At 43.4% G+C, this 22,674-nt stretch overlaps 2 protein-coding genes across 5 annotated transcripts in view; one reads left to right on the forward strand and one right to left on the reverse strand.

Annotated features, from left to right (window-relative positions):
* LOC310685800 (broad substrate specificity ATP-binding cassette transporter ABCG2-like) overlaps window positions 1-17,261 on the reverse strand; it is a 31,452-nt gene extending 14,191 nt beyond the window's left edge. Inside the window, exons 1-8 of one of the 4 annotated variants that reach the window (XM_083458750.1) lie at window positions 17,128-17,261; window positions 8,595-8,797; window positions 7,219-7,278; window positions 5,924-6,038; window positions 5,539-5,691; window positions 4,814-4,971; window positions 1,820-1,971; window positions 1,405-1,509 (exon numbers count right to left, since the gene is read on the reverse strand). In XM_083458750.1, coding sequence (XP_083314876.1) covers window positions 1,405-1,509; window positions 1,820-1,971; window positions 4,814-4,971; window positions 5,539-5,691; window positions 5,924-6,038; window positions 7,219-7,278; window positions 8,595-8,776 — 925 coding nt within the window. In that variant the 5' untranslated portion in view covers window positions 8,777-8,797; window positions 17,128-17,261. Of the gene's footprint in view, window positions 1-1,404; window positions 1,510-1,819; window positions 1,972-4,813; window positions 4,972-5,538; window positions 5,692-5,923; window positions 6,039-7,218; window positions 7,279-8,594; window positions 8,798-11,254; window positions 11,825-13,315; window positions 13,540-17,127 lie in introns of those variants that run through there. The other 3 variants (XM_083458751.1, XM_083458752.1, XM_083458753.1) reach the window with 3 other exon arrangements.
* The window catches only part of LOC310685756 (putative E3 ubiquitin-protein ligase HERC6), a 121,452-nt gene that overhangs the window by 17,459 nt on the left and 81,319 nt on the right, over window positions 1-22,674 (forward strand). The gene's annotated exons all lie outside the window — the stretch shown is intronic.

Raw genomic sequence — 22,674 nt, forward strand, 5'->3', positions numbered from 1 at the left:
CAGCAGATACCCATGGGAAACCCACAAGTAGGACTCAAGCACAAGAGCACGCTTCCCTCCTGCGGTTTCCAGCAACTGGCATTCAGAAGCATTACTGTGGAAGCAGAGCATGGCCATCATGCCTAGTAGCTGTTGATAAGTAGATCTTCCATGAATTTGTCTGCTAATGCAGCCTAAGACTGGAATAACTTCTTCTTTTTGCAGCCATCTTGCATTGGTGGCCCATGGTCATTTTGTGGTCAACTAAGACACCGAGATACTTTTCACATGTACTTGATCTCTCAGGTGACATTCCAAAGTTGGGACATGGTGACAGAGAAGAAGATCCTGTCCCATGTTCAGCCTGACCCCAAAACTGTGGTGGCCAAACTCGGCCCTCCAGATGTTTTGGGACTACAACTCCCATCATCCCTAGCTAACAGAACCAGTGATCAGGGATGATGGGAATTGTAGTCCGAGGGCTGAGTTTGGCCACCACTGCCCTAAAGGAATGACCAGAGTTGTATGATAGGAGCCAGTCCTCCAGGTATCCTGGTCCTAAGCCATTCAATTGCAATCCCAACCCTCTTTGTGCCAGGATGAGGTGGTTCTGGATTGAGTGGAGGCCTTTGGTGTCCTCCAACCACAAAGTAACACCAGAGTCACTCTACAAGGGCAGTTTCCCCTTTCCAAGCATGTGAGTGGGCAGAAGAACTATTAGCAGGTCCACATCACCAGCAGCAGCATACAGAAAGCACCAAAATGAGGCAGGGACCAGCTAAGCAGGCCCAGGATGTGCTAGCTCCCTAGCCAACCCAACTGCCATCATTTGACAGCATCAGGTCCAATTCCTGCACCAACTCCAGGCTCGCACAGAGATTTATGCCTACTTATGCCCCTGCTAGCATGAGTGACAGGGGTCTGGATGCAGTGGTAGCTCGGCAAAACTTCACTGCTGCCTGGGCAGGGTTTGAGCTTCCTTGTCAGGCTGGTTTGAAACCAGCTCTTTGTTGCTCTGATCTATAAATAATAACAGTTATTTATAGAATCATGGAACTGCAGAGCTGGAAGCGACCATGAGGGTCTAGTCCAACCCCCTGCTATGCAGGAATCTTTCGCCCAGTGTGGGGCTCTAACCCACGACCCTGAGATTAAGGGTCTTATGCTCTGTCGGATTGTAGGTGCTGAGACTTCACCGTGTGTCAGTACCAGTGGGAGGTAGGCGGTACGTTGAATGCACACGGATGCACAGCTGAATGCCGTAATCTGCACAACAGATGGGTATGATCTCTGAATAGATTGTTGTGCTGGCACCGGCACTATACAAACCAGTGGTCTCTGTATGGTATCGTACAGGAGCGATTTCTCTATGGCAAAGCTAATCAACGCAGAATGACTCTAACAAAGAAACTGTGTTTTGCACACCTATTTCAATTTCACCCGTCTTGTTTGAAGCCACAGCCGTCGAGTCTCCATTAATGACATCCAGAAAGAAGTCAGCAGGGTTGTTGTACGGTTCGCACTCATAACCTACAAAGAAATAAAAGGCTTGCAGGTCTTTCAATAAGCAGGTGGTGAAAATGTATTGCAAAGTACTTGGGGTCGTGTATTCAAAATCTTCAGATTTGTTCCCAGCCCCCAAATTGTCTCCAGATTATCAAACAGCCTGCAGCCGTCCATGCTTTGGTAACTTCAAGACTAGGCCATTGTAATAAATACATCCACCCGCTCCCCTGTAGCAAAGCCAAATTGAGCTGACTTTAACAAAACAACAACGGGGAGATATGCTCACATATAGCAGTCCCCACTATGTTCAGTAGAGAGTCTTCTGAAACCTTACCACTGGATTTGAAAAATTCTATGGCATTCTGAGCTGGTCCATGATAAAGCATCCTTCCTGCTGCCAGTAAGGTCAATTTATCAAACAGTCGGAATATGGAGTAGCGAGGTTGGTGGATGGAAAAGATGATTGTTTTCCCTTGCCTGGCCATCCTGAACAGAGAAGGCAGTAAGAAAGGTGTCAACCAGCTTAAGGTTTTGTAAAACATGGTGTTACTCATTCAAAATGTGCAAGCTAAAAAACCCCCTGCAATTTATCATAGGTCAAAATTCTCAACATACAGCTGTGCAAAGTGAAGAGACCACCTCTCTCTGTGCTGCCCCACCGCTTCTCTTCTCCATAGCCCAGTAGCTATGACTACTTGTATAATGGGCACTGAATTGATGTTCTAGCTACCTGAGAAGCTGGTTTCACTCCCCGATTTGGCCCAGCAGATAGCTTCTGCCTTTTTTCCAGCTCTGCTCAGTGTTCAAAACTCCCATTGTTCTAGGCACATTTTGTGACAGGGAATTTCATGAGCACGAGCGGTTTCTGAGCTCTGGGTGCACTACTGCGCCTAAGATTTCAGATTAAAACTGCAGAGTGGAAGGAAAAGAGGACATTTTCCTGCCTCCCCACTTCCAGCTGCTCTCTGAAGGCTAAGAGACCCCTCTTAAGAATATTAGGGGAGTGGGCAGGGGAAGGACTAGACCAGTGTTTCCCAAACTTTTTTGGGCAACGGCACACCTGTTTACTGAAAAAAAATCTCGCGGCACACCACCATTAAAGCCCCGCCCCGTGACGTCAGCGCGCAGCGTCACGCCGGGAGGGACGCACGAAAGTGAAAGTTTTTCCCCTCCCCCCTCAGTCCCTCGCTCGGAATTCAGCTCGTTTGGGGCATCGCTCCGGCTGCTCCCTCTCCCGCCGCGCAGGAGCGATGCCTCTCTCTGGCTCTTCCTCCGCGCAGGCTGAGGGAGGGAGGGAGGGGCGCGTGTGACCCGTCTCTGCTGGGAGACCAAACCCAGCGAGGCAGAGTCGCGCGGAGGCGCCCAGGCAGCGCTGCCGGCTGCGAGGAGGAGCGCCAGGCAGCAGCAGGAGGCGCGGCCTCTCCTCGCCGCCGCCGCCCCGCCTCTCGCCGACCGACTCGCCCGCCTCCCTCCAGGTATCTCGCGGCACACCAGCCGATGTCTCACGGCACACTCGTGTGCCGCGGAACACCGGTTGGGAAACACTGGACTAGACCATGTGAAAAATGGACATAATATTTTAGCTGCAGTTCATTCATTTTCAGCTTTGTATTCTTGTTATTAAAAAAGCATGCCTAGACATTCCGTTGTTGCGCCCATAACCTAGGTTTAAGGTGCCATTTTGCTCCTATCTCAGTTTCTAACACTGGATCTGCTGTATGGCAAGCTAAACCTGGGAGTAGGCTGTCAGAAACGGCTTGGGAGTGGGGTTAGGGTTTTTAATATTGTTAGGTTGCTAATACTTCTTGAAGTGTGCCTGCTTCTGCACTTCCATAATACCTGCTCAACTGCATACCTGTGAAGGAAGAGATTATGAATGCATTGCACACCTCCAGGAAAATGAGACTTGTTAAAGGCTGGCTACAATTCCCCAATGTCTGGTGAGCCGCAGAAAAAAAAGGGACCTAGTCCATTCTTTCAGCAGCTACACAGTTTGCATTTATTATCACCGTACTTTCCCCTTTTGTCTTGTTATGAGGCTGGGAGTATTGTAAGTCCCATCAAAGAACTATTCAAAGAAAAAAATCAAGTGCTGTTACTGCACTTCAAGATTGATTCTCTGAAAAACACTAAACCTATTTAACCTCGTTTATTTACTGTACGGTATATGACTTTCCCCCAAAGTACCTCTGGAAAGCACAGATGGGTTCCCCTAGCTCAACAAAAACCTGTGAGTTGGGGCAGGCTCACAGGGAGTGACTGACCCAAATTCACCATGTAAGTCTAACCAGTTTGGGTCTCGATTATCTAGGGAGAATGCCTCCTTCCATACAAAACTTCCCGGCACTTAAGATCTTCCGATGATGCCCTGCTCAGGATTCCATCTCACGGGGAAGCTAGGTTTGGCCCTCGTTTTTGCAATTGTGCCTTCCAAGAGAAGTTCTTGTCACTTTTCTGCAGAAAACTATTTGTCCCATCTGGCCTTTTAAAGCTGAAGTTGACTACCTCATCCTCTGTTTTCTGGCTGTTTTGCTATATTGTTTTTACTTTTTAGACTGGTTTTAGAGAAGTCTTGGTTTACTGTTGTGCTTTAATATTTTGGACTACTGTATTTTAATATTTTGTTGGAGGCCGCTCAGAGTGGCTGGGGAAACTCAGCCAGATGAGCAGGGTATGTATGTATGTATGTATGTATGTATGTATGTATGTATGTATGTATAAATAAATAAATAAATAAATATTACATTTGGAAATCCCTGCAATACATTGTATGAACAGTGGCACATAAATCATTTTAAATAAATTGTGGTGTCTGGTATATATTGCAGTGAAATGCAGAATTTAATAGTCAAGTAAGACTGATGGCTGGTTGAAAGACGAAAGCAAGGTTTATTATTTATGGCAAACAAAGCCACATATCAGCTCAATCTTACATGTGGCCAACACGGAATCAAGAAGTTAACAATAACTGATTTGGAGAAGCAGGAAAGAAGTAAAGCATGAGAAACAATCTACATATCAACAAGCAGTTCGTCAAGAAGGAATCAGGAAGGGAAGAATAGGTTGCCTTTCCGTCTACCTCCCCCCACCCTGGTTCAGGTAACTTATTGCAAGCATTGTTGTTTCCTAGCATAAATAACATGGCTAAGTAAAACTCTGGACACAGGTGGTCTCTCCATCCCAATTCCAGCCCTATCAACTAAATCCCCGTGGCTCACACAAGAATCGTACTTTGGGCATCACAGTTCGTTGCACCAGTGCTGAAGAAAGCGCTATTATTTCATCCCATGCACGGCCAAAGACACGCAGTACCTTTTCTAGCAATTACCTTTTCAGGAGTAGCAGGACAGCATTGGCTGTGCTGGCATCGAGCCCAGTGGTTGGCTCATCTAAGAACAAGATTGCAGGATCAGTAATCAGCTCCATGCCGATATTGGTTCGTTTCCTCTCTCCCCCCGATATGCCACGAATGAACTGGGTTCCAACCTAATGCAAAACAAGAACTTGAGCGATATTATGTATGTCGATTGTGCCATATAAATAAACGTTTAAAATAATAAAGATTAATATTTCATTAGAAGAATTTCATTTATAATGATAGAGAAGGGGGAAAGAAAGTGAGAACGGAAAAAACCCCTTACATTACCATACATTAATATACAAATATGTATATTCTTATTATCCTAACACACATATAATTGTCAATAACCTAATATCTTCTGTGTAAACCCATTTCAAATATTGTATTCAAAGACAGTCTGTGTCTATAAGCTATCCATATTTTGCAAACATTGCCATGTTGTCAAGCCATTGATTAAGAGGAATCGTATCTCTATTCTTCCAATCCATCAGTATCAATCTCTTGCCCACCATTAGGGCATATAGAATCCATTTTCACTGTCCTGTTGTCAATTTCAGTGCAATGGGTATATTGTTCAAAAGAATATTCACCTCTGAAATTCTTAATTTTTTTCTGTAGTGTCTTGTTTGTATAGTTTTTATCCCGGAATTTAGTAAGTGTGGGACATAGTTTTGGAGAAGCAATGATGATACCTTTGAATCTGCCACTTTTGTCAAGCCCAGCTCCTTGAGGATCTGGTTGATCCTATCCTCCTTTTCCTGCTCCCTCACAGTCTTCGGTAATCGGAGGGCAGCTGAGAACTGGAAGTTCTCCCTCACGGTCAAGGTCCCCATGACCACATCATCCTGGACAAATCCAAAGGAAACAGATAGATACGCAACTCAAATCAGGAACTCCAGTTCACATACCAAAGCCACAAATCACGCGCACAGCTCCAGGCAAACCTTCTCTATTCCATGCTCTGCAACATTCGCATAAAGCAAACGGGGACTGTGCATCGCACCGGGCAATCCTGGTTTTAACACTGGATTTTGTAAAGGGTAAAATAAATAGAGTCAGAGAAAATGGGTGGCTTACCTGCACAACATATCCAGAGATACATTTGAAATTGGCAGGTTGAGGGGCTCCATTGATTAGAACGTCTCCACTCAAGCCATGGGGATCTTTCCTTGCGGCTAAAATATCCAGTAGTCTAGAAGAAAAAGGCAGAACTACATCACACAGGACTCCCCCCACCCACCCACACAATGTGTGTTTTTGTTGTTGTTGTTGTTAAAGCACACTGGGAGTCAAACTGGATTTGATCGTGCACAGTTTTAATGGAAATAACTCATCCCAACCCTTTCCAAAAGCAACTATGTGGACAAGAGGAAAGCTTCTCTCCAGTGCAAAAGTGTAGCTGGGGAGGATTTTCATCAGGCCCAAGGTATGGAGGGGAAGGAGTTAAATCCTCCCCCACCCCCCATGGTTCTGATCTGATTGCGCTTTTCCCTGGTGTGGCTGCCATTTAAGAGTTTTATTTTAAAAAGCACAGATCACCAAATTCATAGAACCATAGAATTGTAGACTTAGAAGAGACCACGAGGGTCATCTAATTCAGCCCCCTGCAACGCAGGAATCTTTCACCCAACGTGAGGCTTGAACCCACGAACTTGAGATTAAGAGCCGATGGTGTTGGCTCCTGAAACCTATCATTCTAGTTGCCAAGAAAAAAAACTAATTTCTATTCATTTAACCAAAATATCTTTTGAATTCCCAAGCCATGTTACAACTTTTTAGCACCACTCATTTGGGGAAATTGAAAGCTGAAAATTTCAACACACCCTATTAACCGATGGGATGATCTCTCCTCCCTCCAGTGCTGTTCTGGGCAGCCTCCCAGTCCTCCATAAGAAAGTGTGTGTGTGTGTGTGTGTGTGTGTGTGTGTGTGTAGGAGGTGTACGGAGAAGAAAAGAATCCCCATTATTTTAGCCGGAGTCATTCTGCCGGCTTCTGCTAGCAGAACAGAGTAGATGAATCCAGCCCTGTGTGTTGGACATAACTTGCAGTTTGTTCACACAGATGTCTTGACTCAGTTTATAGACTGCTCTGCTCCTCTGTCTGCCTCTGTCAAGACCATAATAGCATAATCAGCATCGTTTAGCTAGTCCCACTGAGAAACGTAACTGAGGACATGCTCACAACATTATACCAGAATTGCAGGAAAGAGGCTGATCCTCCAGCAAAATTATTTTAGACCAGACTATGAACCCCTTCTGGGCTTCAATATATGAAGCCATGTTTTCTGCCTGGAGGGCTTTCTTTTAGTCAAGGGTAGGAATTGGAGCCAAGTTAACATGTAGCTGCTTTAGCTCACTGCCACAAAACTTACGAAGACTTGCCACAGCCGGTTGGCCCCAGGATTGCGTTCAGTCCAGGCCGCATTATACCGCTGCAATACAAAACCAGCACATTTCTTGTGAGTTGTTTCGCCTTCAGTACATTGCATCTATTGGTCAAACTCAAGCTACAGACTGATTCGAAGCCTGGGTTTGAAAAGGCTGAAAGCCTTAAAAAGTGCATCCATACAATGGTCTCAAAAATGCCCCTGCGAGTTAACATTACAGCGGCAATCTGGACAAGCTGTCCTTCAAGATAGCATACATACATACTTTATAATTATTATTACAGTTGTATTGCACCTTTACTTCAAGGAGCACAATGTGGTATAATTAAGTTCTCTCCCTCCAGCTGTGCCTCCGGTCTTTTCAAGGCTTCCTCTGTCCTCACTGAAGTACTCTTCGGGCTCCACAAGGACTCTCCAGTGCTCTGCTGCCAATTCCAAGTCTGAATCGATTTATTTATTCCCAGCACTGCATACGTATGTGGTCATGCGCGAGTCAATCACACGCATGTTGTGGGGGGGATGCCTAGAGTTAATCCAGCACTGATCGCAGATCCATGGGGCATCCCTGAAACTTACAAATCAACCCTATGGGTCCCTAGGGTTAATAGCGACTGCTTTCATAACACATTATTTCAGTTTATCTAAGGGCAAGCTACCAAATATTCCGTAGGGTGTGGTCCCCTGTTACCTTTCACACAGGGAACAATATAATTCGGTTAATTATTCATAGTCATATTACTGTCTGTTCTCATGTAGCATTGAACTTCACAGTCAATTACGCACCATTTGCAACCACCGCCGTGTTTGCTTGATCAATTTTTGTTCCCGACACAGGTCAATAAGCGAGCATTGGCAGATTTCCACAGCGGTGGCTGCCATTTTAGATCCAGCAATTCCCACAGAAAGTTTGCCACGCCATCTTAGGCAGAAGATCTGTTAGCACTGCCATCACGTACCTGCCAAAGGGCCACCCTTCCTCCACCTATGCTTTCTAAGGCAAAAATTGTCCACTGAAAGGGCTTTGGATAGTGCAATGAACTCTGAAACCGTTTCAGTCTCCTCTTCCTAACTTATATCACCCAAGTTCTCAGTGGATTTCGCAGGGTCTGGTCTTCGCTGACGCTAGGCCAGCAGATAAGGAACTTGGGTGTGGCTGGTTTATCAGAATATTTGACACCCATCCTTCATGAACTCAGGCACTGCCCTTGATCTGTAATATGGGGATAATAATACTGGCCTACAAAACAGGGCTGTTGTAAGGATTACTAAGATAATGTAGGAGAAACACAGGGGACCCTCTCAAAGTATACACACACATACATATGGAAAGTGAGTGCACATTCAGGCTGAGAAATACGTACTTGATGTCTCTCAAAATGTCTTTCTCAACTGTTTTTCGGCAACCTATGAAGCCAGACTTTGTCTTCACTCTGTACCAGATGTTGTGAAAAGTGACTGTGCTGGCTTTCATCTGCTTCTTGCCTGGGATGCCGTTTGTACTGGTCTCGGACATGGGGATGCCAACTTGTGGGTTCTGAGCCATCTTTCCGGAGGTGCTTTATCCCTGTGAACCACAAGATGAACACAGACAATATAAGCAACAAAATTCAGGTGGCTCCAAGGTGCCCCTCATTAACAGACTTTTAAATTCTTTATTCAGGATAATTGTTTTTCTGCTTCTGTTGTTTTACTGGAAATAACGAATCCTAAAGAGAAGCTATATTTTGCTGCTTGGTAACAGAATACAGTACTAGGAACCACCACTCCTCTTTCTACTTTTTTAAGGAATATGATTTTTGCTGCTATTCTATGTGGGTTCTTTGACTATATAAAGTGCAATAAGCGCTTTTGCTATTTGTCTAAAATTATTAAAGAAAACGATAACAGGAATATGTTTTCACTTTTATCTATTTTTATCTGCAAATTTTAGAAAATAAAAGAAGGGGGAAATATTGGTTTTGCTTATAAATATTCCTTGAATAGAGGAATATTTATGGGCAAAAACAGGGTTTAGGGATGCATATTCATTTTAATTACTGATATCCTATCAATCCAGGATATACAGAGAGATTTCCAACATTCCAAATATTTCTCAGTTTTTTAATATGTAATAGCTCTTGGTTTATTTTGAGAATTTCTGTTGAATCATTTGTGCCATATCCCTAGACATTTTACTGATTTAGTTCCTCTGCCTTTGATATTTGTGTTAGTTTGTGTGTATGTGTGTGCTATCCTAGAGGTTTATCCCATCGATTCTGACTTGCTATAGCTTTTGTAACCAGAGAGTTTGTCATATTGATGCAGTGAATGCTATTTCTCCAGAGGAATTCCAGGAAAGAAATAACACCGTTTGCAGGGAGGTTATATGGCAGCGAGCATTCATCCCAATTTGCTTGCACAAAGTTTATATCAGTTTTTGCAAGTCAGTGCATATCCCACACTTCTTAAGTGTACAGTATTTCCCCATCACTCTCCTCCTTGCAAAAAGTTCATTTTTAAAACATGGATTTGTTGCATCAGGGCACTTAAATCCATTTTAGTTGCAGAAGCATAGATTTCCAGTATGAACACAATCGAATCCCACAAAATAGTGATAATCAGTCCCACTAAGCTCATTGAGAGATGTTAGTCTGCTGCTTTTATTGACTAATGTTTGCTGGATAGTGCCAATACTGAGAAAATATGCTGTACCCTAGTATTATTCATTTATTGTAGTGAAGGCACTGAAGCGCTTTATGTAAGATATGAAATATAGACACTGCCTGCAAGTTTGCTGCCTAAAGGAGACTGAAATTAGGGTGAATGAAATAAATGGGTATGGAAATGGGAGAGGCAGATCAGTGAGAAAATGCCCAGTTATTTCAACACACTATGTAGGGCTACTCATGATGCCAAGCAAAACACAGCTATCCAACCAAAACAAAGTTTCGAAATTTGCACTTGTCCAAATTTGCTATGCAGTGCTCCAACCAAACATTTTTTAAGGGGGAAATGAGTATTATTAGGAGAAGCTGTGCAAAAAAAGGATGAAATGTGTACATTAGTGAAAACTGCTGTTAAAGGAGAAATTTGCACTAAAATTTCCATAAGGATTTTTCTGATCGCAAATTGCTGCAAAATGTGGAGAACTGAATTTAATAACGGGACGAAAATACGGAACTAAGAGAACCGAGACTGACAGCCCCTTCTATCCTTCAGTCATCAGCAGCTGCCCACTTGTTTTTTAGTCCGAATTCAAGGCTTAGTCAATGACATATAAAGCCCTGAAAACCTTGGGAAATGATGGTTCCACAGAAAAGACCTTCACTGTCGCCACTATAAGTCAACAGCAGAACCTCAACAGAGGATATCAGAGACCAGAATCAGCATATTGGAGAAGGCACTGCTTTGGTTGCCCTGGGACAAAACAGTAAAAGACTGCAGCCTGCATAACTAAGGACCACATACTTCGTTGCATTAATCATAACGCAAGCATCCAGAAGAATGATGTGCGCATATAGCACATCAGATTTCAATAGCATATAGCACGCCTGCTTTTAAAAATATACAGAAGTAGCAGGCAGGACAGCCCGTCTCTCAACTATTTTAAATGGCCTATTAAAAACTGCTACACCTGCCCAAACTACAGATACGTTTTGGATGTAATATTAGGGGTGTGAGGAGCAATGCTAAATGGAGTTTTCTCATGTAATACTAAGAATGCTTTTCAGGCTGAAATCTTGTGCACACTTTCTTGGGAGAAAGCCCCGTTGAAAACAGTGGGACTTACCGTATTTTTCTCTCCATAAGACGCACCTGACCATAAGACGCACATAGTTTTTGGAGGAGGAAAACAAGAAAAAAAATATTCTGAATCTCAGAAGCCAGAACAACAAGAGGGATCGCTGCACAGCGATCCCTCTTGCTGTTCTGGCTTCTGGGATAGCTGTGCAGCCTGCATTCGCTCCATTAGACACACACACATTTCCCCTTACTTTTTAGGAGGGAAAAAGTGAGTCTTATAGAGCAAAAAATACAGTACATGTGGGTCAACATGCATAGGATATAAGGAAGCTGTTCTCAAATGGTGCGACAGGAGCAAACAAATAAACATTTAAACATTTCAGTGTAGCACAGTTCAAAAATAATCGTTTTATGCTTTCTGGGTGTCTCACGATCACATTACAAAGTAGTTGTGTTCTATGTTATGAATCAAGAACTGCGAAGAGCTGTTTGTTTTTGTTTCCCCATGTATTTCTTATCAATAACATATTCAGTGTGGTGAGCAAATTTCTATTCTGAAAGCATGACCCAGAAAAAAAAGTTCAGGAACCACTGGATGAGCCCAAAGGCCCAGCCAATCTATCATTGTCTTTGCCCAGTGGCCAAACAGTTTCCTTTGGGAAACCTACAAACAGCTCATGAGCATTGCTGTTAGTTTTGTGTGTGTTACTTTTGAATGTTGTTGACAGGGAATTGGAAACAGATGGGCCATTTTCAAATTCAATATACATTTAAAGTCCCTGAAATATTTATGTTTGAATTACCAGCTTTTTTAAAAAAAGGCAAAAGCTCATTTAAATGACACTCCTGGTAGTTACCGTATTTTTTGCTCTATAAGACTCACTTTTTCCCTCCTAAAAAGTAAGGGGAAATGTGTGTGCATTTTATGGAGCGAATGCAGGCTGCGCAGATATCCCAGAAGCCAGAACAGCAAGAGGGGTTGCTGCTTTCACTGCGCAGCGATCCCTCTTGCTGTTCTGGATTTTGAGATTCAGAATTTTTTTTTCTTGTTTTCCTCCTCCAAAAACTGGGTGCGTCTTGTGGTCTGGTGCGTCTTATAGAGCGAAAAATACGGTAGTTAAATCTACACTTTAGTGTCCACATTATTTAAGCAACAAATATATATATATATAGAGAGAGAGAAAGCAGCCTGCATTTCCAAGAAAATTCAAGTTGTTTCCCTCACAATATACCAGATATAATTTAGCCAAAAAATTCTTAAACTAATTCAGGGGAGCAGGGGGAATAATATCTCTTATGCTGCTTAGCTGCCCTCACATTGCTTTTATTTTTAAGATACATTAGATAAGCGCTGGTCGTCTCCCAGGGAAGTTGCTTAATTCTTTCTGACTTTAAAGAAATTGGAATCAGTCCATTAAAAAGAAAAATACTAATGTTTCCTATACTTAAAAGAATAGGTAAATCCTGTCGATTTCTGTTTCTCTGATTTCCCCACTCTTTGTCATATTTCTTATGTGAAAAGTCCTCACCAAAAAATAATCAGCGTTTTAGGGCACATTTCTCTTAAAGTAAATTTTAAAGCAATTTTGCCTACTGTGTACATTTTGCAAGGAATTTACAGCAACATAATACATTTCTCGTTGCCGTTGTCAGCAGCATATGCATTTCTATGCACATTTTACCCTACATGTAATATGTTCTTTGTTGGTTGAACAAGTGCATCATAAAATTCACAGTACCCCAGATTTTGAAGGATAGCTGTTGTTTGGCTCACATATTTTTTTGAAGAACTGTGAATCCACAATTCAAGAGTTTCTGTTATGATTCTATTTGTTAGTCCCCTAACACAGGGGCATTTGCATCCAAGATTTTAAAAATTACAAATCAATCTAATGTTCATATTAGTACTGAATAGGTTTCAATCACCAAGACTTCTGTTTCTGCCCAGATTACACTCATTTGCACCCATTATATATTCCCGTCATTCTGAGAAACGTAGTGGATCCCTCCTGTATTTGCCACTTTCCGCCTTAGAGGCTGGTTTTAAGTCTCGGTTTCCTTTTAACCTCAATCTGTGAATCTCGTTCTTAGATTAAAATCTACCTTTCAGTCGGAATAATCGGCAAAGGCAATAGGCAACAGGTCCAAATTGCTCCAATTTCTACCTTGCTATCAGCTTGGAGCAGCTGTGAAACACGCCTGTTCTGTTTCGGTCGTGTAACTATAGCTCATAGTTAATATTCTCCCTTCTTCACCCATGGTGTGCTTGAGGGGAAAAAGCCCCACATTTAAAATAAAATTTTAAAAAGCAAGAAAGCTTTTTTGGAGAACTGTTCTCAGAAGTCAACTTTGGACTTACCTTTTGTGCGTAAGAGGCAGCAGCAGATAAGGATATTAAAAGCTAGAGAAGGTTGAAGAAACGCTGTCCGGTGAAGCTTCAATTCTAGTCTTTTGAACAGCTTGCAAGAAGGCAAAGTCTTCCCCCTGACTGGGGCACCCAAGGGACCACTTTCTGTGGCATAAAGTGCTAATCCACAGAGCCAGCTAGGTTCTCCCACTTCCTCTCTCTGTCTCCCAGGCAAGCCCTATTGTAGGGCCTTGTAAAGGAGGCAGCTCACCCCTCCCCTTTCCAGCTGCAGTTAAGGGAGGGGTGAAAGGTCTGCTTAGGGAAGGGCGAGCCCAGAGGCTCACTTTCTCTTGTCTGAGAGCTGATAGTGCCGCAGGAGTAGCCCAGGATGCGTGGAAGAACTTACTGGTATTCAATAACACACCCAATTCTGCCCTGTTGCTAAGCCAGGAGGACCCCAGCAGGACATGGCCTGAAGGTCCTCAGGCTGGAAGGCGGCAACTGTGAAGGGGAAATTAAGGCTAAATGTATAACCATCCTCCTTCAGGATGCTTATGCAGACTTCTTTCCCTGCATCTCTGTGCCCAGATCCCGTGTGATTGGGCTAGAGCCCAACAGAAGCAGGTGAGAATAAGCAATGCTTTGAACAGTGAGCTGGTGTTCCCCAAATGCTACAATGGAGCTTCTTCAAGATGGAGTTTGTGGTTTGAGAGACAAGAGAGAAGAGGGACATGCTCTCTCAAAAACGACAGATCCCAACATTCCTCCATGCACGTGCATCAGCAGGAGGAGGACCTAGCAGGGTGTCCCAGAGCAGGTAAGAGGACCAGGACCATATGAATAAGGAATTTTGCAATCCTAAGAAGTCTGTGCCAATTATAGGATTGACAGAACCCAGAACATATGGAAGTAAATGAACTAGGCCTCTGGCCTCCAGAATGCGCAAAACAACCTGGGCTCCTCCAAACGTTTTGGACTACAACTCTCGGCCAGCATGGATGATGGGAATTGTAGTCCCACATCAGAGGCAATTTTCTCCTAATGCCACAGATTTGTGCAAGCAATTTCTCCTGACATCATGCTTTTTTGCATGTTAACTTCACTATCATCATTTTAATGCACATTTACCCCCTGACATATGCCGTGCTGCAAACATTGGTTGGAGAACTAGATTGCAAAATTCAGAGAAGTGTGAATTTTGAAGAATGAATACGTTTTGGTTCTCATATTGTTTTGTACATAATCAAATCCCCTCCTCAGCTATGAGTACTTCATGGAATTAGTAACAGTTATTCCGGTTTCATTTATGTGTCACAAAGAGGCACGATTTTCTGTAAAAGAACTGAAGATATTCTTTTCCCTGTTAATAAAGCAGCGTTCTTTTTTGCTGATATGCATGACAGCCACTTGTATAACCATAACTATACAGCCATGTAATAAAAATGGATTGTGCCCATCAATAGCTAGTTATATAAGTTTGACCTTTTGCATCAGGCATTTATGATGATTTGTCCGTTGTATAACAGCTTTTCCCTCGAAAGGCATGACTGAGCTATGAAAACTATTCTGAGTGCCAACCAATTAGCATTATATGAAATGCTAATTTCATATAATGCATAAGATTTGAAGCCAAGATACTGCTCTTAAAAGTCGGCCAACCTAACATAGGAGGTATAGAATCATATCGGGGTCCACAATTTAGTATAAAGTTCTTTTAAGAGATTAGTGACTCCTTACAGTGCAATACTATACAGTGGAACCTCGGGTTATGTACCATCCTCCTTATGAACGCTTTGGGTAACGAGCTCTGCTAACCCGGAAGTAGATGCTCCCGGTTGTGAACTTTGCCCCAGGATGTGAATGGGAGTCATGTGGCGGCAGTGGGAGACCCCATTAGCGAAAGTGCACCTCATGTTAAGAACGGTTTTGGGTTAAGACCTCCGGAACGAATTAAGTTCGTAACCAGAGGTACCACTGTACTACACATGTCTACACAGAAGTAAGCTCCAATGAGTTCAGTCGGAACTGCTCCCAGGACTGCAGCTTTAATGCATAACACTCACTGGGGGGGGGGGGAGATCCTGAGTGTCTTATGAAAGTGAACATTGGGTGTTAGCAATGAGTAAGAAAAACAATCTGAGAGTCGTGATGAGGATGAAGTGCCTACATACCAGCTAGACTGAGGCATGCCGAAGCCACTTCCCATTTAGATTACCACAATGTGTTCTGCGTAAGCCCTTGAAGAGTGTTCGGAAGCTGCACCTGATGTAAAATGTTTTATAGATTTAGGGCTTATCCACACTTCCTTTCCTCCACTCTTTTCAAGCACAGTCCACACTTTAAAGCTCCATATCCGAGAGCCCCTTTTCCTTTTCACTCCAGAGCTTTCCCCCTGCAGAAACCCACTCTCTAAAGCTCAGTCGGAGCAAATGGCAGTCTGCAGAAAACCCGAATTGGTGCTTGCTACAATTGAGCGCTAAATAGGGGGGTGGGGGTGGGAAAGTTTGGAGGCAAAAAAAAACACAGACACAGAACTTTTATGCAGGAGCCTATGCCTGGAAAGGGACGCGGGTGGTGCTGTGGGTTAAACCACAGAGCCTAGGACTTGCCGATCAGAAGGTTGGCAGTTCGAATCCCTGCGACGGGGTGAGCTCCTGTTGCTTGGTCCCTGCTCCTGCCAACCTAGCAGTTTGAAAGCCCGTCAAAGTGCAAGTAGATAAATAGGTACTGCTCTGGCGGGAAGGTAAACGGCGTTTGTGTGTGCTGCTCTGGTTCGCCAGAAGCGTCTTAGTCATGCTGGCCACATGACCCAGAACCTGTACGCCGGCTCCCTCGGCCAATAAAGCGAGATGAGCGCCGCAACCCCAGAGTCGTCTGTGACTGGACATAATGGTCAGGGGTCCCTTTACCTTTACCTATGCCTGGAAAGAGCAGGGCAATAGGATAAGTGATAAAGGTAAGCCCTTAGATTGGCAGGACATTGAGACTTGTATCCAAAACATCTGGAAGGCACCAGGTAGGGGAAGGTTGCTCTAGGGAATAAAGCCTCTTGATCACAGTGGGACATAGAATCAGAAGGGTCACAAGGGTCATCTAGTCCAACCCCCTGCAATGCAGAGATCTTTTGCCTGATGTTGGGCTCAAACCCATGACTCTCATGCTCTACCAGCTGAGCTATCCCAGACTTGCTTCCAAATATACACACAGAAGCTCAGGCTATAAGTTTTTCTCATCACTGATGTGACAGCGGTCAGAAACAGTGTCCAGGTGAAAATCACTAAAATGCCCCAATCAGTTACCTTCATCATTCACACTATGAGTTCCAGTGGGGACCAGTAATCAAGGTCCACCATGTCTGTGAGAGGAATACCTGCAGCAGATTCAGCTACAACATGGTGAGTTGCGGGAGGTGAGACGGGAGATTTGCAGGAAGCCATGAGGTGTACACTACAGCGCCCAGAATGCTTTGCAGGAAATAATGTGCTTTAAATGTGCTTCAGAGGTATTGTGTGGACAAGGCCTAAGTACCTTTTGGGCACATAACGACCTATTAGTTTCCAGGGTATAGTGGTTGGTATTCAGCTGAGTTTTACTCAGAGCAGACACAGAGAAATTAGGTGTTATAGGAATTCCAAGGTCTCATATATAAAAATCCTATGTTCAAAAATCTACAAGGCAAACACATACATGAGTAAATGAACCGTGTGTCTGAAATAGTACAGGAGAGCAGTCCTGAAACCATTTTGGCTCTCCCAAATTGACTTCAGATATTTCTCTGCAAGGAGGAAGGAAATGGGAAAGACTCTCCATTGTCTTTTGCTTACCTGTCTTAAGGGTATATGAATAGGGTGAGCTATTTAGCATCTCAAGAGGAATGGCCAGGTTGCCCAGGTGAAGCAATCAAGTGACCATTATCAGTATCCTGCCAGACAGGATTTGTATTGTAGACGGCCCCTTGTGATGTCTTTCTACTGTAGCCCGCCTCTTTCTGTGATGTACGTGTGATGTTTTGGGGGGTGGTCTCTGGCTGAAGGGTGGGCAACTTCAAAAGTCTATATTAGGGTTTGTGCATCATTGTTCTGGGTCCCTCCTGCCTCCTGCATGTGGTTGTGAACACCCTGTTGCAACAGTTAATAAAGATCAGGCTTACTAGCTGCCTTGCGTCTCAATTTTCTCTGGTTGGCCTCTGTTCTTTTCTCCTACCAATAGAGAAACTACTCAAGGACTCTATACGGGCTCTTGTTGTTGTTGTTTAGTCATTTAGTCGTGTCCAACTCTTCGTGACCCCATGGACCAGAGCACACCAGGCACTCCTGTCTTCCACTGCCTCCCTCAGTTTGGTCAATCTCATGCTGGTAGCTTCGAGAACACTGTCCAACCATCTCGTCCTCTGTCGTCCCCTTCTCCTTGTGCCCTCCATCTTTCCCAACATCAGGGTCTTTTCCAGGGAGTCTTCTCTTCTCATGAGGTGGCCAAAGTATTGGAGCCTCAGCTTCAGGATCTGTCCTTCCAGTGAGCACTCAGGGCTGATTTCCTTAAGAATGGAGAGGTTTGATCTTCTTGCAGTCCATGGGACTCTCAAGAGTCTCCTCCAGCACCATAATTCAAAAGCATCAATTCTTTGGCAATCAGCCTTCTTTACGGGCTCTTAGATACCCCATAAGGGAAAGGGAGCAGTATTTTTCTTATAACATATGTTTTTGGGAATTATAGGGACAGAACTACCTAAATTGTATAGAAATTTAGTTAGGTATGCTACTACGTACAGCAGCAAGAATGCTACTCGCCCCAAAATGGAAAGAAGCAGAAGTCCCAGCAAAGGAAGAATGCATATGAAAACTTATGGAACATGTAGAAATGGCGAAACTCACCGGAAGAATGAGAAATCAAAATAACAAAACCTTTTATAATATGATGAAAATGGTTTATTGAAAATTTTCAGATAAAGTACAATCAGATAAAAAAACATTGGCAGGATTATTGTAATAACCTGCATAACAGTTTGTATTTAAATTAGATAATTAAATGAATTTGGATATGCAGAAGATATTAAAAAATAAATTTAAGGAACTACAGAAAGAGGGGGAAAGATGTCAAGCTTTGAAATGTTAAAATGATTGTAAAATTAATGAAATGTATAAATTTGAAAAATATAAAAACTTTTTGTAAAAAAAAGAAGAAATTTATGTGCATGGCTAAGTTAGGCCCTTTCATTTCATTGGTCGGTCTACTCTGAGTAACACTGAGTTGAATACCACCCAGTGTATACACAGGGATTGTGACCCTCACCAGTCGGAAAGCCTGATGTTATCACCACCTGCTGCTGCTGAAGGCTGAAACTCAAAACTCCCAGTTCCCATTATAGCCGCTAGATGGAAGCATCTATTCTTATATTGCTGAGCGTTGAAAGATTACTGTGCTGTATCATGAGAATTATGAACAAGGGATGGGTTTTCCCCTCCCTTCTACACTATTGCTTAGTACAGATCCCTAGCACAAGAGAAGGTATGTTTCCTATCGAAGGGAGCTATATCCATGTGAATGAAAAGCTAACTCTCCCTTGGTCCCAATGAAATTAAAAGAATTAAAGGTGGTTATAAAATGCGTATGGGACGCGGGTAGTGCTGTGATCTAAACCACAGAGCCTAGGGCTTGCCGATCAGAAGGTTGGTGGTTTGAATCCCCACGACGGGGTGAGCTCCCGTTGCTCAGTCCCTGCTCCTGCCAACCTAGCAGTTCGAAAGCACAAAGTGCAAGTAGATAAATAGGTAACACTCCGTCGGGAAGGTAAACGGCGTTTCCATGTGCTGCTCTGGTTCGCCATGCTGGCCACATGACCCGGAAGCTGTCTGTGGACAAACTCCAGCTCCCTCGGCCTATAGAGCGAGATGTGTGCGCAACCCCAGAGTCATCCGCGACTGGACCTAATGGTCAGGGGTACCTTTACCTTTATAAAATGCGTAGGAATTTGACTGCTTTCTGTGTAACATATCTGTGACTTAACTTTCTCTGGATAACCCACATTTCCACTACATGCAGGCTTTATCTCCTGTTGGAACTGTGTGCTGTTGCTACTCGTGTTTTATTTTTATGTTGTGAACCACCCTGAGATCTATGAATGAAGGGCAGTATACAAATCTTAATTAATAATCTTCTTCTTCTTCTTCGGCGGCGATCACCCGTAGCCAAGTAAGATTGTCTTCCATAAACACAGTTTTAACAATGAGTCCGTAAGTGACTGTGGAGACCAATTCTGGATCCACACGTGGGGACATTAATTTCTGGGTGGGAGTTGATCACACTGTGGATTTGGCCTTTTCCGTGGTGTTTCAGCTATACACAATTTCACTTAAACACACGGTGCCTTGGAACGTAACCCCTGAATAGATTGGGAGTTGCCTGTAAATAAATAATAATTATTATTAGATGAATTAGCAAATACATCCCTTTCCCTTTACTCTCCTAAGAGATAAAGTTTAAAGGAATCCTATGGATTTTTTTAAAAAAGAATAAAGGCCCATGGGTGCTAATGTGGAGACGATGTGTGCTCCATCATTCTTCCTCTCAGGTATATTTTGGCTTGAGGCAGCCATATTTGCTTGGCACCCGAAGGCTGGGATGCAGGAAAGAGGCAGGGCAGGCGGCAAAAGCTCTGATTGGACAGGAGAGCCCTCACCTCTCTTGCTGGTGGCTGAGCATAGTGTTGACAGTCAGATAAGTATACTTAAAGAGTCCCCACTGGTGAAGCACTGGTCTGTTTGCATTTGGCTCTGTTCCACCTCAGCTGCTGTGTAGGAGCAAGATAGAAAGAGTATTCTGAGAGGAATGCTTGTCAATGCCCAGAGGGAAGGGCCATCTGTTCCAGCTCTCTAGTGCTTAGAAAACAGTTATCTGTCCTCCAGCTTTTCCCTGCCGGCTCACATGACCCAGGCCAGTGCGCTTATGAGCATGGAGAGTGTGCAGAAGCGATGCTTCTACCACAGAGCCACAGTCCCTTTCCCCTAAAGTGCACACAACAATACAAGCGCTTGTTTGCAAATAAAAATATTCTTACATTCAAGACTTCTCTTCTCACTTCTGTCGTGCTCCAAATATATGGGTTGTTTAAGGATTTGGTATTTTACTAAGCAGTCTGTTTACCCAAAATAAAGCCCTTGTGGGCTATTATTTATATGGAAACAAGGGTGCTCGCTACAATATTTTTGTTCCTCACACGGCACGATACAGTTTCAAGGATGCCTAGGAGCTGTTTTAGTCAGAAAAAAGTCCTGTATTTTAAAAAAGTGAGAGCTTTTCAAAGTGTATTTTTAAAATGTGAGAGCCTTCCTGCAGTCCAGTGGTGTAGCCCAAAGGCAGGTTGACCATCTTACCTCAGTAAGGATGAGGCCCATGAAGCCTTGCCCAAATCATAGGAACATAGGAAACCACCTCATACCAATGGGCCATGCTATTTAACATTATTGTTGTTAATAACATTAAGAACCATGGGTGTTTCTGTGAAAATGGAAATGCTTAAAAATTTAAGCAAAGGTTTAAAGCCCACCTGTGTTAAGAGTTTTGATTCTGATCAGGCCCTCTGCACCTGCAGTTTGCATGTGGAAAAACCTCCCACTGGAATGAATGGGAAGTTTTTTGTTTTATTTTAACTCCAGTGGAAATTGCGTATCTACATATACTTATTAATGGGCAGTGTGTGCAAAAAGACAATGAATGGACAAGTGTGGTGTGCAAGGATGAACCTGATCTTTGGATCACCCAAGCTGCTCTTCTACTGAACTGCAAATGTCTCAATGTGAAACTTTGCAAACAACTTCGGAAAAGCTAACTTTATAAATAGGGAAGGGGAACAACTTCTCCTTTTCCCCATGCCTAGTACCTGTAATGTAAGTACGGTAATCCAAAAACATAACCCAAATAGGATGGCATTGAAAAACCAATTCTCGCCAGTTACAAGAAAGTTCAGTGGATTAAACATTAAGACACTCCCCTCCCCCGCAGTGTGTCTTTGAGTGTCCACAACTTTGCCGCAGGTTTCATCAGTTTTCCTTTTCAGTCAAAAAGTATATCAAGGAGATGAGTAGACAACTTATTATATGCCTGTGCTTCGATATTTTGCACTTCCAGAGCAGAAACAACATATCCCTTTTGCACTCATGGTGCATACAGTAAGACCCCTCATTCAAGTTCAGCCAATAAATCCACATTGAAAGAAATGATTGCCTTCAGCCTTGCCTGGAAAAACCGCCTTACTAAAGTATGTGTGACAAGATGGGGCAGGTGCTTTTCCAAGTGTGTCATAGCCAGTGGTGTCTTCTGACAGGAGCATTTTGGAAAGGATACAGATCCATTTATGGGTCACTGCACCTGCCACGAGAGCAAGAGCAATTTGGCTTCCGTGCCAATGCAGTTGGTCTGAACTTTTCACTGCAACTCCTGAAACCCATGTTGCATAAACCTGAGTTCATTCCGAAAGCAATGAGGTGCAGCCCATTTCTCTGGCTGTGTCCCATGAGTGATACAGGTCACCATGACATGCTTTTGAAGACTGTTGACTTCAATTACAGGCCCATTTGGCTGACACGTCTGGCTGCTACAGGAAAAAAATATCCTGGCAAGGGATTTGTGGTTCAACATCCAGTATAACATTTACTGCCAAGTCTCGCAATGGACTGGGCTATTTGCCTCAGCTGTCCAACCTACCACCCCTCTAGGTAATGGATCCTCTTGTCTAAAAGACTGCAAGCATATTCTGTCTTCTCTTCTCCTGCAGGCTGAAACTTGCACAGCTCTGGCAGACTTTCCCGAAAGGATTTGTTAACTGAAGACACACATGATTTACTCAAAAGGTATCCAATGTCATCGGAACCAGACAATCGTTTGACTTGGTCCACCTAGCCTGAATGACTGCCTCTCCCCATATAAATTGTCCCAGACTATGCGTTCATCCTCTGAGGCCCTTCTTTGTGTGTCTCCTCTATGTGAGGTTCCAGAGGGTGGCAATACAAGAACAGGCCGTTTTCCTGTAGTGGCTCCCTTTTTGTGGAATGCTTTCCGCAGGGAGATTCACCTGGTGCCTTCATTATATATTTTTAGGAGCCAGGCGAAAACGTTCCTCTTCAGCCAGGACTGATTAATATTATACAGCATTTTAAATGTGTCTGTGGGAAGGGTGAGGGGTTACTGTTTTGCTGTTTTGTTCTACTCATTTACTTGTTTTTATCCTGTATTTTATTCCGTGAACCACCCTGAGATCTTATGATTATAAATCTAATAAACAAAAGTCCAGAATTTTCTATAAATCTCCCAAGCAGATCACGAAGACTTCAGGCAAGGGGCAGATTCCACCAATCTTTTTTAACTGGAGATTTCTG

Source organism: Podarcis liolepis (genome assembly GCF_965112155.1).
Source record: "Podarcis liolepis genome assembly, chromosome: 9".
In the NCBI taxonomy this organism is placed as follows: Eukaryota; Metazoa; Chordata; class Lepidosauria; order Squamata; family Lacertidae; genus Podarcis; species Podarcis liolepis.